The sequence below is a fragment of the Neoarius graeffei genome, chromosome 7 (genome assembly GCF_027579695.1).
Source record: "Neoarius graeffei isolate fNeoGra1 chromosome 7, fNeoGra1.pri, whole genome shotgun sequence".
Lineage (NCBI taxonomy): Eukaryota > Metazoa > Chordata > Actinopteri > Siluriformes > Ariidae > Neoarius > Neoarius graeffei.
The window spans coordinates 21061079-21079004 of NC_083575.1; the positions used below are offsets into that span (position 1 = coordinate 21061079).

Below are 17926 nucleotides of genomic sequence, written 5' to 3' on the forward strand. Positions count from 1 at the left end.
AACAGAGAGAACTCTTTATTTTTTATTTTATCTTATTTTTTGGGGCCCCTCTCCACACCAGTCCCGGGTGCAAATGCTACCGTTGCTACCCCTCCAGAACCGGCCCTGGACTGCTCCATCATCACAGTAACCTATAGTTCTTTTCCATAGAAAGGTAGAAACATTCAGCACTCTGAGGCTGTGATGGAGTCAGAATGTCATGTGTAGGTACTCACATGGGCTTCTCGTTGGTGATGAGCACTTTGACCTTGTTGAGAGCTTTTTTAGCACCAGTGGGATGTGTGGCAGCGGGTTTGCTGTGAGCAGGGCTGGAGTGTGGGCTGGCAATGTAAACCTTCTTCCCGCTGCTGCCAGGGGGCTTAGACGGCGAGAAGTCGGTGATGAAAACGATCCCCTCGCTGGTCAGCACTAACAGAGTGGGGCATTAAACACAAGGGACGACGACAAGTTCAGTTATTCTAAGCAGCGCAAAAAAAAAAAACAAAACTGTAAGCTCACAAGCTTCTGAGGTCAAAGTTAAACTTCACAGATGTGTCATTAAACTATTATTTCCAATTTAAAAAAAAAAGTACAAGATAATGCTAAACAAATAGCCCAAGCAGTTATGATTTTCTTTGCATGTCACTTTTTGCTTTATATTCACTAAATAAAACCCACCATTACATTAAACTACTTAGCCATTATTATTAGGGTGCATCAGTTGCCCCTTAAAAATGAAAAGTTCCTCCGATCATGATGCATTTTTGTTTTTATGTTCCTTTTGGTAAGAAAACACACTGGGTGAAATATTTTGACAAAATTCAAAAGTTTAATGGTGGCACCAGGAGCTCAAAGTTATGGAAAAAGCTGCCATTTTATGACTTTTATGACAAAATTTCGATCACTTTTCATGAAACATTATGGCACCTTATAGAGTATACCAAATATCTTAGATACACATTTTTAGTACATATTCTAAATATATTATCAAGCACAGTTTGAGTTTTAGCTGTTCATTGAATCATTGTTTAACTACTTTTAAACAATGCAAATGTATTATGAATCACATTAATGCTTCTCAATCCCTCGCAAAGGTTCTTAACATGATCTCTGGCTCACAAGAAATCAATAAATGGAGTCGTTGTGATTCAAACCTTATGCGAAAACATAAAATGAGCATTTTTTTGGCAAAAAATGAACCTCATGGTGCCACTATTAGACTTTTGAATATGGTCAAAAAATTTTACAGGATGTCTTTATTGGTGAAAAGGAACACCCAAACAAAAATGCATCAGATTTTATGAAAGTGAGGGCAACTGATGCACCCTAATTATTATGACCACCCATGGTTTCAGTAATATAATTTGATTACAAAAACCTAGATTTCTTTTACCATTATAAAAACCACAGTTATTCCACAAAATTGACTCGTACATGAACTGATAGCCGACGAGGCGCGTAGCACTGAGTTGACTATTAGTCACGTGCGACGAGATTGAGTGGAATAACTGTTTTATTCTATCCACATTCACTGGATTTTGAGAAACAAAAGCATTTATATTTTTTGCAAATTCGATAAAAAAAAAAAAAAAAAAAAAACTTTATACAAAACATCCGACAAAATCCTTTCCGCTTAGAATGTAAAACTGCCGAAATGACAGTAGCAATTTGTGAAAAATGCGATAATTCTTGGTGGGGAAAAAAACAAACAAAAAAAACCCTTCTTACCGTTGAATACCTTTATTCCATATTTTGTTGCCGTTTTGGGTTTTGTTTTCGAATAGTTTATTTCGTCCTCGGTGGGTTCAGCAATATGCTCCGCCATTTTGTTTCTCTCTACTCACGGTATATGAGCTGATATCCTAGTAGTGCAGTAGCTAAATCAGAGCGCGCGATTGCTCATATCCAGTGAATGTGGATAGAAATATATATACATTTCTAGTTTAATAAATAAATTAAAAAAAGCGCATCATTTTGAAACCAAACCAAATCAGGTAAAGGAAACTGGCAAGTACTTTCAAAAGTCTCTATACATACAGGCTAAATTTGAGGGGTCGAACGGGTCAAAAGAGAAGGACAGGATGTTCTCAGCATAGCTCTTCTTCCACAGCTTGGTCCCCGTGTCTCCATTCCACAACACTATGTAGTTGGGAGGGTGCACGGCCAAAAGCAGGTCATGTGACGCATCTTGATTCCACAACCAATCCATGTCTAGGGAAAAAAAAAAATATATATATATATATATATATATATATATATTTATATATATATATATATATTTATATATATATATATATATATTTATATATATATATATATTTATATATATATATATATATATATATATATATTTATATATATATATATTTATATATATATATTTATATATATATATATATATATATATATATTTATATATATATATATATATATTTATATATATATATATTTATATATATATATATATATATATATATATTTATATATATATTTATATATATATATATATATATATATATATTTATATATATCCATCAAGGAGTGTAATAACCCCCCCCCAAAAAAAAAAAAAAAAATTGTTAATCGTAATTAATTTCATGTAATTTCTACACAGTAACTTGTTTGAAAATGTAATCCCAGTTTTGTGAATCATCTTACAATACGTGAAATGTGTCAATAATGCAGAGCTCTACACCAGGGGCTCTTAACCTGGGGTCCACGGATGGGTTTCAGGGAGTCCGTGAGGATCAGATAAAAATTAACAATTTTTATTCGCTATACAGCCTTTGTCCCGATCAACAGTTTCCTATTGATAAAAAGAAAATGCATCCTGCCACTGCTTGAAAGAAAACGCACTCAGCCACTACTAACAATACCGACCGAAAATGAATTCAACTCAGTGTCTTGGAGAATTCTGGTGTGCACTGACCCAAGCCTACCCTCGTCTGGTAAAGTGAGCTATGAGTGCTCGGATTCCCTTTGCTACCACATAGCTTTGTGACTCAGGGTTTTCAGTATGCGTTTCTATCAAAACGAAAAGTCGAAAGAGGCTGGATGTCAAAAGATGACACGCGTGTCACCTTGTCAAAGACCACGCCACAGTTTCATATTCTTATTCAAGGCAAACAACCACCACCTTCTCATTGAAATAAAGTAGATAACGAGAGAGTAGATGCAGTAGTACTAATACTTTGTGTATGTCATATGTATGAGACAATAAAATCTTGAGAAAGTACATTATACATATTGCATGTAAAGTTGTGTTGATGTGAATATTTCTGGGGAAGGGGGTCCATAGCTTTCATCAGATTCTAAAAGGGATGATCTTCTTTTGGCTGCTCTCGATTAGGGGTCGCCACAGCGGATCTTTCGTCTCCATTCCTCCCCATCTTCCGCATCCTTCTCTATCACACCTGCCACTTTCATGTCCTCTCTCACCACGTCCATGTATCTCCTCTTTGGCCTTCCTCGTTTTCGTGTGCCTGGCAGCTCCATCCTCGACATTCTCCTTCCGACATGCTCTGCATCTCTTCTCAGGATGTGCCCGTACCATCTCAGTCTCATCTCTCTTAGCTTAATTCCCAAGCTCTCCACACGTGCTGTCCCTCTGACGTGCTCGTTCCTTATCCTGTCCAACCCTGTCACTCCCATCGCAAACCTTAACATCGGGTCATTCCATGTCAATTCACACAAATGCCCAAAACCTCCCCAGTGACACCTCTTCAATTTGCCTTATTTTTATTTTCTTGGTGCCTTATGATGTCAAATGAAAGAATCCAAAATTTTAGCTTCCTAGCTCGAACGTTTTTTGAGTTATGGCCCTTCAAAGTTTGGGTGCCACGCCCACTTTTGGGGTCCGGGAATGGCGCACTTAATTTGCAAGCACTTTTGGAGGCCCATATTTTTTGTTCTAAGGGGGATATAGACCTGTAAATTGCTATATCTATGTATTCTGGCCCTGTCTATCTGATTCTGCACCTAAAAATAGCACAGGTTTACTAACTTTATAGATATTAACCCCTTAAAAGTGGATTTTTTTAATGACAAAAATTTTTTTTGACATTTTGGGGGTCCATATCTTGGAAAGTTTTTATGTTGATGGGGGTTTCAACTGATTTATCATCATATTTGGGAACGCTACTGTGTACTTAGAGTTTTTCAGGGCACTCAGAGCTTTGGTGGGGGTACAGGAGGGCCCCAAATATGGCTTCGGGACAAAATTACCATTTGATACGCCCTACTTCAGGCCATTAGTTGGCCATGTGGGCACATGATGACTGGAATGAACCTTTAACCCTATCAACAGACACCTTTTATCAAACTTTTAAGCCAATAAAAACTTTGATTATCCAACTCCTTCAATATAAACTAAGCATTTGTATATGGTACTATTTTTGCATATTTTCTGAAAAATCCTAAGTCCGGAAAGTAGGTGAACTGTTGTTTTGACTGCCTGTTCACGTTTTAAAAATCCATACATCACAGCTGGTCTCACTACTGTCTTATACATCTTACCCTTCACTTTTGCTGGGACTTTCCTATCACAAACGACTCCCGAAATCCTTCTCCACCTGCTCCACCCTGCCTGCACTCTCTTTCTCACCTCACTATCGCAGCCCCCATTTTCCTGCACAGTTGACCCCAGGTACTGGGCAGGAAAATGGGAGCTGTGAGAATGAGGTGAGAAAGTGCAGGCAGGGTGGAGCTTTTTAATCTGAGCTTTAAGATTCTGCTTTCAGATTCTTAAAAGGGGTCTGTGACTCAAAAAAGGTTAAGAACCACTGCTCTCCACTAATGCTCACTGGTCTAACAGGAACACCTGTAGCCTCTCAGTCAGGTCACTGGGAATCTGAAAACAGGAATCAGAGCTCTTTAATCTGAGCTTTAAAGGTCCCATGGCATGAAATTTTCACTTTCTGAGGTTTTTTAACGTTAAAATGAGTTCCTCTGACCTTCTTAAGTCACCCCAGTGGCTAGAAATTTCATAACGTGTAAACCAAACTATGCCCAACATTTGAGAATGGCGCGTCAAAGCGGCGCGTTGATGAGCTCTTCCCTTTACTACGTCAGCAAGGGAGATGATCCCCACGCCCCCCCCGGATTCCCACCCACTGTATGGATTGCCCGCCCAGTTGTGAGGAGACCATAGAGGACACAACAACATGGCATCACCTAAGCAAGCGAAACATGGAAATTGCGCTGTACATGGATGTGACAACACAGAAAAGAGTCTGTTTTTACTGCCGACGGGAGAGCCCCTGAAGACGCAGTGGCTAAATTTTATTTACTCCAATAATACGCCGTCGAGTCTACCTAAGACAGTGCATGTTTGTCGGAAGCATTTTCCTGAGGAATGTTTCCACAACTTGGGACAGTACAGGGCAGGTTTTGCACATCAACGGTCACTGAAGCCTGGGTCCGTACCAAGCATCCCTGCCGCATCAGCAACAAACACCGAACAAGTAAGTGTTTAACTGGTCGTTTTGCCATGTTTTAAAATCGGTGCCTTAGCCTAGCAATGGCTACATTAGCTGTGCAGCTAACCGCTTCCTGCAGTTAGCCAGGTACTCTGCACTACAAAACTAAAGAGCATGCAGCATGCTCTGTTAAACTGAGTTTAGTCTGGAAATTGACTGTAACTTACGAGCTTATGTTTGACTATAGCTCCGCAATGCATGTCTTCTGTTGGATAAGCGATATGTTGTTGTAGTTGCTGCTTCTATCCTCTTTGGTTATGGAGTGCATGTTCAAGCCTAGGGTATTATACGTTCGTAAACTACCACTCCGAACACTCTCACTCTCTGTTCTCTGTGTCACGTTGAGTTTACGAAAGGAGTCCGAGGGAGAACGGGATTTTGTCTTAGCAGCGTGGCTACAGGCGCTGATAGCAGCGAGTATGTGTGCGCGCAGCTTGGTCAAGCCCCTCCCCCTCCCCCCATGGCCCGCCCCCACCCTCTACCCTTCCCCGCCTCCTGCTTCTCATTAGCAAAACGATGCACTGGGAAAAGCGCTGAAATGGGGCTTTTTCCCAGGAGGCTATATTTACGTGCCGAGGGTTCATTTCGAGAAAGGCTGTGGATATAACATCCGGAAGCCTCCACGAGCCCGTTTAAAGCATCAACAAACCACCATGCCATGGGACCTTTAAAATTCTGTCGTCATCTCGAGGAGTGTTTTAGAGTGCATTTTAGTTTGTGTAGGAGTCCCAGGTACCTTGTTTCTACTGCAGATTCCTTTATATTCCTAATTCTAGCATGAATACCCTAGAAAATGGGGAGGTTAAAAAAAAAAAAAAAGATCAGATTCTACTCCGGCCACTTCAGCATTTTTGTGAGCCCTTGAAGAGCCATAAACTAAGGCTATTCATTTAGAACATATCATCTCTTCTATTGAGTTATACCAGTAACCTAAGCTCTGAAAGCACAATAAGATGATCGGGGGCGGGGCTTAAAGGTGATCTATTATACCCCTTTTTCCATGAGTTGACACAGCTCCCTGAAGTCTTAATGAAATATCTGCGACATGCTTTGGTCAAAATACCAGAAGGGTAAAGCACCACAGCTCCCATCTCACGCTGTCTAAACAGCTCTGTTCAAAACGGCTGATTTGAGGAACGGCCTGCTGCTTTAAAGCCTCGGTCACAACCGGCCGTACGTGCTCCTACGGCCGGTCTACGTGCAAAAAACGCAAGAAACGCACGGAGGGCGCTTGTGACGTGCTGATTTTCGAGCCGTAGACCGGCCGCAGAGGTTCTTCGTCATGTCAAACAAACTCTACGGGTGCTTACGTTTTTTTTCAGGTTGCAAGACAAACTTATGGCCAACGTGCGTCTTTCTCCACGAACAAAAAAAAAAACAAAAAAAAAAACGCAGCGATTTGGGAAACGCCAAAAATCGCACGGCCAAAAAATCGTACGTCCGGTTGTGACCTAGGCTTAAAGGATAACGAGACACTGCTCACCCCCCCCCCCTTTCCACCGACAAATCAGGTCGCAGTTTCTTCATTAATATTCATTTCCAGAGGCAGCTCTCAGTCCATGAGTATACACACACACAGTACCAGTCAAAAGTTTGTACACCCCTACTCATTCAGAGGTTTTTCTATATTTTGCATTTTCTACATTGTAGAACAATACTGAAGACATCAAAACTATGAAATAACGTCTGGAACATGGATGCAATTATCTGAGAACTTGGAAAAAAAAAACTGCTAAACAAAATACATTTCATATTTTAGATTCTTCAAAGTAGCCAGCGTTTTCCTTGAGGTGGGGGCTTAGCCAGGACTGGTACTTAAATATCTTATAACAAAATTTAAATTTAGTTTGTTATTCATTAACCAGAACTTTACAAAAATAAAAATAAAAAATGAATAAAATCTACAAATTCCTGCAATAAAAGCAGAAACCTTAAAATTATAAATTTCTAGTGCACTTAAGACAAAAAAACAAAATACAAATCGCTGCAATCAAGTCCTATTACACAGAATACATCTTTACTAAATACAACAAAGATAACAAATGAGATTCAGCCAACTCGGAAGATTAATACGAAATATATATATATTATGGGACATTATGGTCAAAAATTTTTTTCTCTTCTAATTTTACTATTTTTTTTTGCATTTACCTAACACTCAATGTTTCTTTTGTCATGTTTAATAAGAATAAAGATAGCATCTTGCTTTATCTGGCCTCCACTTTGATTACAATTCAAATGCTTTTGTAAAACTGATTTATGTATAAAATAACTACATCATGAAGAATTAAAGCCCCTCCTTCACAGATGAGTGAAAATATTGAATAAATTTCCTCTTTTTGATTGCTTGGGTTAAAAATGCCAAGTTATGATGACTGAATTGATTATTCACTTAAATATGAATAATATGATACATTTTGGGTATTTGATATGGCGAAATAGGACACAGTGGAAAAATCAAGAACACACCGGAAAGATGAGAATAACGCCGATGGTAAAAGAACAGCGACTGTACCGGCTGAAGGTTGCACGGGTCTCTGCTGTGGCACGCGAGCAACGGGACATCATTACCGCACCGGACAGAGCGCGAGGCGGGGGCGGGGCAAAATGACTGGCCGTAGATTCTATCAAAAGTTTGATCTAAATTGACCATGGTTGCAAAATATTGGCCAAAAATACGCAAACACTACGAAATGTGAAAGTAAGATGAAAAAGGAACATTCTATTGCCTTATACTGCAAGACTAAAACAAAATAAAACTGTCAAAACTCACCTTTTCAGTGATAACGTCCGAACAGATCACCCGCGTAACAGAGACCGCAAATGGAAGCACGATCAACTTCTAACTGTTGGAGTGGAAAATTCCATTCTACACATGCAAATTGTTAATGTGTGTCCTTCCCCGCACACAAATAACACGCTACGGTAAAAAATAGACCACAACTCATTTTATAGCTCAAATTCATACAAGACCAGCTACCATCGTAACATATTCTGTAAGAAACATATTCTATACCGAACTTTCAGCTTTCGTTTTAAAATCAAAATCGCAGATTTATAACTAAATGTTTATATGGCGTAGTGATTTTAAGTTACTACTTTTGGTGAGGTAGTGACCTCGACCCTGAGGCTTTCCGTTTAGATCAAAACACACGATCGTATTGGTTTTGCGGAAAATGGAGTTACAACGGTGATCAAATATTTTGCATGACGTTTTATTACGGTTATGATTATTCTGTGAGCGCACCAATCCTCAGGTGTATAAAGTTACAACTTAAAATACAATTAGTGATAACTGTAGACTTTTCAGTGGACTACAACCTTTTTAAGGGAATGCGATGCAGTCGACCATTTATCATGTCCCAGATCAAGCTGCCATTTTTCCACAAATTTGCAGAATTTTTGCCAAATTCTGAATATTCAAATCAGAGATTTAGTTTTATCTGTATTATTTCTTTCATCATTTTATTTCAAATTCAAACCAACATCACCATTCAAAACCGTATAGTTTATTGACTGAGTATATTTAGTGGGGGACCCCCACAGTACCCAGTTTCTGAGACAGACCCATACGCACAAAAAAAAAAAAAAAAAAAAAAAAATTATATATATATATATATATTTTACACATACACACCTGAAAATAGACACCTTTAACAAGTTTTGATTTTGCGAAATATACATAATGCAAATGTTCCATCACAAAATGTTAGGAATCATTTTCATTCTGTTAAAAAGTGCAATAAACAGGAGTTAAAAATAAGTTACAAATGAAAGGAAATTTTCCTGTAGTTACTAGAAATGTAAATACTGTAAACAATACAAAAAATTCAATAATAATGGTAGTTTATGAAAGTACTGTTAAAGATGATGCAAGTCTTGGCGAAAGAGAAGCCAATCGAAATCAAGAGTGAAAGTGATTATCATGCCGTTACCATGGGAACAGTCTTATGAATGCGCTCTCAGCGCTCCGAGTCCAGTGTGACTGAATAAGAGGACAAGTTTTATGTTTCATCCAATTTAGGGAATTTAAAAACTATAATATTATTTGGCGGCGGGCACATAGGAAAGTGTAAAGTTTGTCAACATGTTTATCATGCTTGTATGATAAACTCGAAGATATTTATCTAAATACATGACCTACTCAGGCCCACTTTACACGGGGACGGTCTGAAACAAAAACGCAAAAGTCCGTTTTCGTTCTCACTTTTTTCCGCGTCTACACGACCGTTTTCAAGGAGGAAATCTGCGTCTATACGGTGACGCATAAATGTGTGGAATTCAATTGGATGTGCATGCCAGGCGGCTAGGTGGTGCTGTGAAAGACCTCCGCTATGTCTGCACGCATGCGCAACGTCTTCCGTCTTGTCTGATCTGCACATCTGCGCCGCGAAAACTTTGACTACTCTGGCTATGGTAAGTAAGAAAGTAAGTAAAAAAGTAAGAGCATACTATACCCGCCTCTGTTCATTAACGGTATATGTGCAGATTCGGTATAGATGTTCGAAGGACTCCTGGACGTTTATTAAAGCTGCCAGAGCAGCTTGAAGGTCCGTTGGATCGATGTAATCAGACATGCTCTTACTTTTTTACTTACTTTCTTACTTCCCGGGCTGGCATGTACAGTATATGACATATGTATGACGTAAACGCGTACCCGACGTGAGCAGATCCGAGCAGAGTTTCGCGTATTGGGTAGTTTAGACGGATATGCAACGGGGGCCGTTTTTAACTTATCCACTCTGGAAGGCGTTTTCAATTTTTTCCGTTTTTCAGCCTCGGAAACGCCGTCCCCGTGTAGACGAAAGGCACTTCCGATAAAATATTTAGTCGTTTTTACCCGACAGCGTCCTCGTGTAAACGGGCCCTCATTCTAAACCTGACGAGCTTCGCCAGCGAAGCTCTCAAAACTCGTAGTATTTTGCTTCCGTTCAAGCCTCGTTTCGAAGTCTGACCAATGAGAACGCTACATTTTTGGCAGTGAATTTGATTTTCTCGATTTAACTTCCATGTATGGAAAGCGCGCATGCCGGGCACGCCCCGGGAAACCGCTGAGCGTCGACAAAAATGTCCACAGAAATGCACAAAATTACTTCGCAAAACGTTGGTTAGCACGGGTTAGTATAAAACGTACAGGCTGTGTTTGGGGATTTATGGCCATGTTTTTTGAGAATTGGCTGTGTAAAACACAGCTGCACGGCTTGCTGGCTAAGCCTGTGCCTTGACACTTTACACACTATTGGCATTATCTTAACCAGCTTCATGAGGTAGTCACCTGGAATGCTTTTCAATTAACAGGTGCCTCGTCCAGTGGTGTAGTGGTTAGCGCTGTCGCCTCACAGCAAGAAGGTCCGGGTTCGAGCCCCGGGGCCGGCAAGGGCCTTTCTGTGTGGAGTTTGCATGTTCTCCCCTTGTCCGCATGGGTTTCCTCCGGGTGCTCCGGTTTCCCCCACAGTCCAAAGACATGCAGGTTAGGTTAACTGGTGACTCTAAATTGACCGTAGGTGTGAATGTGAGTGTGAATGGTTGTCTGTGTCTATGTGTCAGCCCTGTGATGACCTGGCGACTTGTCCAGGGTGTACCCCGCCTTTCGCCCGTCGTCAGCTGGGATAGGCTCCAGCTTGCCTGCGACCCTGTAGAACAGGATAAAGCGGCTAGAGATGATGAGATGCCTCGTCAAAAGTTAATTAGTGCAATTTCTTGCTGAGTTTGAGATCAAACAGCAAATAATAAAAATACAGTAAAATCGCCCTGTTCTACAACTGTAGTAATCCATATTATGTCAAGAACCGAACAACTAAGTAAAGAGAAACGACATCCATTATTACTTTAAGACATGAAGTGACTTAATTAATTAATAATAATAATCAATAAAAACCACTGAATTCGAAGGCGTGTCCAAACTTTTGATTGGTCCTCTATATCCGATTTCCAAATATTGATCATGCCGCTAAGAACACATCTCTAGTTGCACTCTGTCAGCTTTTCTTTCCCAGCATGTTTGTAGGTGTCTGGATGCATTGCGTGATTTCAGGATTTTTAGTGAGTGAAACATCTAATCATGTTAAAGACACCAGACATGATTCTGAATCTTTTTTCCCCAGACATCTGATCCCTGGGCCTTGAGTTTGACATCTGTGTCTTTTTTTTTTTCCAGACGAGCCTCTACTATCCACAACACCACCTGCCTGCTCCTATTAGAGTGTCTATTGTTAACAGCAGTGCCTTACCCTGGATGGGTTTAGAGTGCTCCTGAATCTCACAATGCGTCATACCGCTCACCACGTCCCACACGATGATTTTGCCTGCGGCGTCGGCTGAGGCCAGGCGCAGAGAGTAAGGGGAGCTCAGGTTGTGGTGGTAGTTCTCCCTGGACCATTTCACCTAAACACACACACACACACACGTAATTCTTTACAGAGGACATGAGAATGCTTAAAAGCAATTCCTATAACCTTTGAGACCAGGGCTTCGAACTCTGCAAACTTCCAAAATTAATGGAGCAGCAAAAAAGAATGGCGAAGGCTATAACCCAGCAGGTTGTAAATGTAGATGGCTGGAATTCTTTTTTCACTACTTAACAACAGATGCATCTGAAATAATGAGAAACATGAGACCATTCCCCATTTATCACTCCCTCTTTTTTTTCTTTGATCATCTTTTTCAGATAGATCGGATGACCTGAACAGAACATAACCCTTATGTTTGAGTATCATGCTGAAACATTAAAACACACGGAGGCTGGCACATGCCATGTTTTATCCGTTCTCCCCATCTGCCTGCTCGTTTAGTGCCGGGACGACAATGAAGAATGGCTCGCTGTGGCAGGGTTGCAGCTTACAAGAATCAAATGCGTAGCGGGGTGAGGAATGGCAGCAGGAACAGGGCACTGTCTCTGATAAACACTGGCTAGTTTATGGGTCATTACTCATGAAACCACACACACACACACACCCTTCAGCACAGTACTGGATCAAGTGCAGAATGCTTGTGGGCATAAATAATTCTTTGGGGACGTTCGTCGTGCTGGATCTCGTTGCACTCATTTTAATTCCCTAAAATTGTCTAATTTAATTGACATAAAAGAATAAATTAGAGGAAGTATACTGTGACATGAGAAGTCACTGATCAACCACTTCCAGGTCAGCAGCCTTTTAGATCGCTCCATTCTCTAAAGCTGCATGACTAATACCCTGTCCACACTAGGGATTTTGTACCAATACGAAACTACTTTCGTACCGCAACACCTGTCCACACTAGCAACTATACCTGTACTGTAGCGGTATAACTATAATCGGTACGAAACCCACAAATGTATGGGTTTCGTACCGGTACAGTAGCGCTTCGCTGTAGTGTGGACAGATGAAGCGGCTCTGTATCGATACAAATATAATGCGCAAGCGCAATGAACCATTACTACGTCTTCCGGGTTATTCATACAATACAATACGCCCGTGCTCTCCAGCTGTAAATAAAACGTCAAAATGGCTCAAAACGACCGTGGAGCTACATGGAGCAAAGAAAAGGGGGAGGGAGGGGGAAAGAAACGAGGAAGAGGGGAAAAGGGAGAGAAAGGGAGGGGAAGAGAAGGGAAGAGGGAGAAAGGGAGGGGAAGAGAAGGAAAGAGGGAGAAAGGGAGGGGAAGAGAAGGGAAGAGGGAGAAAGTGAGGGGGGAGAAAGGGAGATTCGTTTTCTTTGTTTCTTTCTCAACTGCATCGCGCGTTTTATACGATTCGACTGAATAAATGACCTCCAGAAATACAGACTGTACACTGACAACAAAAAGCACACACACGTTGTTTCATCCGCCATATTCTCGGAAGGAAGTTACTCAGTAACCACGGAAACATTTCGCGCACGCGCATTTCAACTTCCGTGAAAGAAAACCGCAAACATTTCTCACTAGTGTGGACAGATGCTAGCCTGGCAAGCCAGACTAAATGTGAATACTTAGGCCCTGTCCACACGGCAACGGATTCAGGTGACTCCGATACAATTGCTTATCGTTTAGGCCTGGCGTCCACACGGCACCGGCGTTTTGGGTGCCCAAAACGCAATCTTTTTGAGAACGGGTTCCAGAGTGGAAAGATCTGGCAACGTTGCCGTTGTGAAGTCGTCTGGATGAGTAGAACGGATTTGTTTACGATGATGTCACAACCACATGACTGTGAGTGCTTCACGCCAGGTAGAAGTGTAACGAACTCGATGCGAGTTGTCAACAAATCCTATAACTTGGTTCATGAAACGCGCTTACAAAATATTTTCACTGTGAATATTTATTGTGTAATGGTGCAAAGTGAGAGAGAGAGACAGACTCTGCAATCCCGCGAGCAAAAATAGGGAAAAAAAAAAGGAGCGATCTCACCTCTTCAGATGTGGGTTTAAGTCCTACAATACATTCCTCAAAAAGGGCATAGAAGAAATTAATCCATCCTGTATCATTCAATTTATTCCGGACCATTAAAGACGCCGCCTTCCACGTAGAATCATACGTCATCCTCGTCGCCATTTTGGATAGGTCAAAGCGGAGAATAAAGATTCATGTGCTGCGTTTAACTGTACCAACAGGTTTACCGTCCAAACGAGATCACATGGGATTACCTTTCACAGGTGAGAAACAACAAATTAATCCATCAACGTGTAGCATTCAATTTATTCCGGACCTTTAAAGACGCCGCCTTCCGCGTAGAATCAAACGTCATCCTCGCTGCCATATTGGAGAGGTCAAAGCGGAGAATAAAGATTAACTGCGTTTAACTGTACCAACAGGTTTGCCGTCCAAACGAGATCACATGGGATTACCTTTCACAGGTGAGACTGGAAAAATACTTTTCATTGTATTTGGTCATTATAATGTAATTTTACAAACAGATTTTCCTGACTTTGTGGCTAATATGAAGTCTCGCGCATAATAGTTTATGCGCATGCGTCCTTACTTCTATTGTTCTGGTGTCTCCGAAGGGACCGTCTTACAGCGCCCCTAGAGGTGTGGCATGTGTATTGCATCGTTTTCAGCAAGCGTTGCGTTGCCATATGGACCTGATATTTTACTGATTGTTGCCCATTTGGACGCGATATATTTTTAAATAACATCTCGTTGCCGTTGTCGTGTGGATGTAGCCTCAGTCTGGCCTCGATCCGTAGACATTTCCGAAGCGGGTAGGAGGAACAAACCGCTGTCTTTCAAACTGTCTCTGTGCGTCTAGGCCAACGCTCTGACCAATCAGCGCAACAGTGACTGTGATGTAGTCAGAGCGACAGAAAGCAGTGGGGGAGGCCTTGAAATTAAATAAATTTTCAAAATGCGTATTAATTAATAAACAGGTTCTAGATATTAAGAAGTTTGGACATAATGACCACAAGTTTGGAGTCTGTACCACATACACATTTTTTTCCAAGTGTTTTTCAAGGGTTTGCTTAAACTGTTTTTGAGAGTTTTTATTTAGTGGTGTTTGGTAAAATAATTTCCCTTAAATTTAAAATAACGGGAAAATAAGAAACAATCAAAAAGTAATGTTTCAAAGCTGTTTATTAATTCTTCGTACTGCACAAACTAGCCCCATCCTTTTGGCTATGAGCGGAGCCAGCTGGTAGATCAGACTTTTGCCATAGCCGGTCGGCAAAACAGCGAAAACGTCCTTCTTGAAAAGGAATGAGCGGAGAGCCTCTTCCTGCTCATGTTTCAACGCAAACTCCAAGTCTAATTCTTCTAAAACTGATTCCAAAGCGGAGTCAAACGCGCGCTGTTCACTAGCCGTAGCCATCTTTCCTGCTGTGCTTTCTCCAGCGTCGCGCAGCTTTGTCGTCACTCCTGCAAAAGCCCGCCCAAAGAATCCAAACAAAAACCTTGCGTTGTGATTGGCGGGCACGATTTGATGCCCGGGGTGTTTTTGTTTATATGGTGCGAGGCTAGACCCACTCGTAGGCAAAAATATTTTTGGCCGCTAGGCGGGTGGGTCTAGTTTACTAGGCTAGACAGATGCACTAAACTGTACCGGTATACTTTGTATCGATACAGTTATACCACTTTTGTACCGGTATAAGTGTGAACACAGCGTAATGGTGTTGGGTTTAAGGTTTGACCATGACACAAGGAGCAATGTTTTAATCGCCTTCTCTCTCCTTATGGATAAACAAAAGCTAAATTAAGACAAAATCAGTTTATTTGTTTTGGTCACGTGAGAGGAGTGAATTCGCTTCTCTTTTGTACGTTCTGCACATTTCTCGATCATCTTGTTGTAACCTCTTGGCAGAGGTAGCCAGATTGACATGACGCTTGTCCATAATTGTTCAGTTTTGATTTGTCTGTAGCGAAGAAAGTTGAATTGATAATTATCTAGAAATACGAGCCCTGTGCCGCTCGCGAGATTCTGCCTCGCGGATATACAGGAGCTATGGCCACTGACGCAGACAGCTGTTCAGAGAAGTCGCTCAGTTTATTGCAAGTCAAGCGTGATATATTTAACAGTTATTCCATGAAATCGAGTCGTACATGAGCTGACAGCCAACGAGGCGTGTAGCACCGAGTCACCTGTAAGCCATGTCGGATGAAATTGAGTGGAATAACTTATTCTATCCACACTCAGTGGATTTTGAGAAACAGAGCATTTATATTTTTTGCAAGTTCAATAAATAGAAACCTTTATACAAAATGTCCGACAAAACAATTTCCGCTTAGAATGTAAACAAACTGGCGAAATGACAGGAGCAATTTGTGGAAAATGCTTTAACCTCCTAAGACCCAAGCTGTTTTTTTTACATGCATTTTTTATTTCTTTTTGCTATTTGGGCTTATTAGAACCTGATTAGAATAAAAACTAAGCATCATCTTTGATAAGATGTACTTTTTGAGAAAAAGTATGTCCACATATGTGGATTCTTGTTCTGAATTCCTAAAAAGTGCTGTCCACGTATGTGACCGCTAGGCCCTAGGAGGTTAATAATAATCCTTGAAAAAAAAAAAAAGATACGTTCTTACCAAATACTTTCATTCCATATTTTGTTCCTTTTTGGGGGGGTTCAAGTAGAGTTTTTATTTCGTCCTCGGTTGGTTCAGCAACACACGCTGCCATTTTCTTCTTCTTTAGGGTTTTTTGGCGGTTGGCAAACCAACTTAAAAGGTGCATTACCGCCACCGACTGGGCTGGAGTGTGGAACAGGAGATATTTGGGGGTGGGGGTAGTCTTTTAGCTGTTTGTTTCTTTTAAATACTTGATAAAGTGATGTATCTGACTTGATGCGCTCTTCCATTTTGTTTTTCTCTACCCACAGTATGTGAGCTGATAGCTTAGTAGTAGAGCAGCCAATCAGAGCGCACGACTGCTCATATCTCGTGAATGTGGGTAGAATAAAACAGAGCTATTCACACGTAAAAGTGTAGTGAGACAAACAGGATTGGTCAATTCAAAGCAAAGAAATATGTTCTTCTACACTACCGTTCAAAAGTTTGGGGTCACTTTGAAATGTCCTTATTTTTGAAAGAAAAGCACTGTTCTTTTCAATGAAGATCACTTTAAACTAATCAGAAATCCACTCTATACATTGCTAATGTGGTAAATGACTATTCTAGCTGCAAATGTCTGGTTTTTGGTGCAATATCTCCATAGGTGTATAGAGGCCCATTTCCAGCAACTCTCACTCCAGTGTTCTAATGGTACAATGTGTTTGCTCATTGCCTCAGGGCCTCTGCATGCTCTTGCGACAAGGCTTTCGCAGATAGCTTTTCGCAGACAGTTGTAATTTATCGTTGAGCGGGGAGTAATAGGCGTGCGCGATGTTATTCACCGCCACAACGCAAGGGGGCGCAAAGTCGCTAGGAGTAGTTGGTGGGTGTGGTTAGTGAAGTGTTTATCCTCCGGTTACTTATAATGACTAGAACTGGAGTCGTATAGATGTGCGTACTTCCTCACTTCCTCGATCAACCGCTCTTCGTGCTGCTCCATCTTCGCTCGTGTTTTTAAAAATGGCGGTCGTGAAAACAAAACAAACCGGGAAAGTAGGGAAGCGGAAGTGCGTGTACAGCGGATGTAGAGTGGACCAATCAGAGCCCTCTGGTCTGCGAGGCTTCTGCGGTGGTCACAATTTTTGGGAGGTGCGCGCAGAGCGTCGGCGAAGGGGGGGGGGCTACGCAGACGCCATCTGCGACGCTATCTGCGAGGACTGCGTTGTCAGCATAAATTGGCCTTCAGAAGGCTAATGGATGATTAGAAAACCCTTGTACAATCATGTTAGCACAGCTGAAAACAGTTTAGCTCTTTAGAGACGCTATAAAACTGACCTTCCTTTGAGCAGATTGAGTTTCTGGAGCATCACATTTGTGGGGTCGATTAAATGCTCAAAATGGCCAGAAAAATGTCTTGACTATATTTTCTATTCGTTTTACAACTTATGGTGGGAAATAAAAGTGTGACTTTTCATGGAAAACACAATTGTCTGGGTGACCCCAAACTTTTGAACGGTAGTGTACGATT

The 17926-nt window shown here is 41.1% G+C and overlaps 1 protein-coding gene across 1 annotated transcript in view; it reads right to left on the reverse strand.

Annotated features, from left to right (window-relative positions):
- The window catches only part of wdr11 (WD repeat domain 11), a 411155-nt gene that overhangs the window by 369144 nt on the left and 24085 nt on the right, over positions 1 to 17926 (reverse strand). Inside the window, exons 3-5 of the mRNA XM_060925398.1 lie at positions 11687 to 11840; positions 2017 to 2190; positions 216 to 408 (exon numbers count right to left, since the gene is read on the reverse strand). Coding sequence (XP_060781381.1) covers positions 216 to 408; positions 2017 to 2190; positions 11687 to 11840 — 521 coding nt within the window. The remainder of the gene's footprint in view (positions 1 to 215; positions 409 to 2016; positions 2191 to 11686; positions 11841 to 17926) is intronic.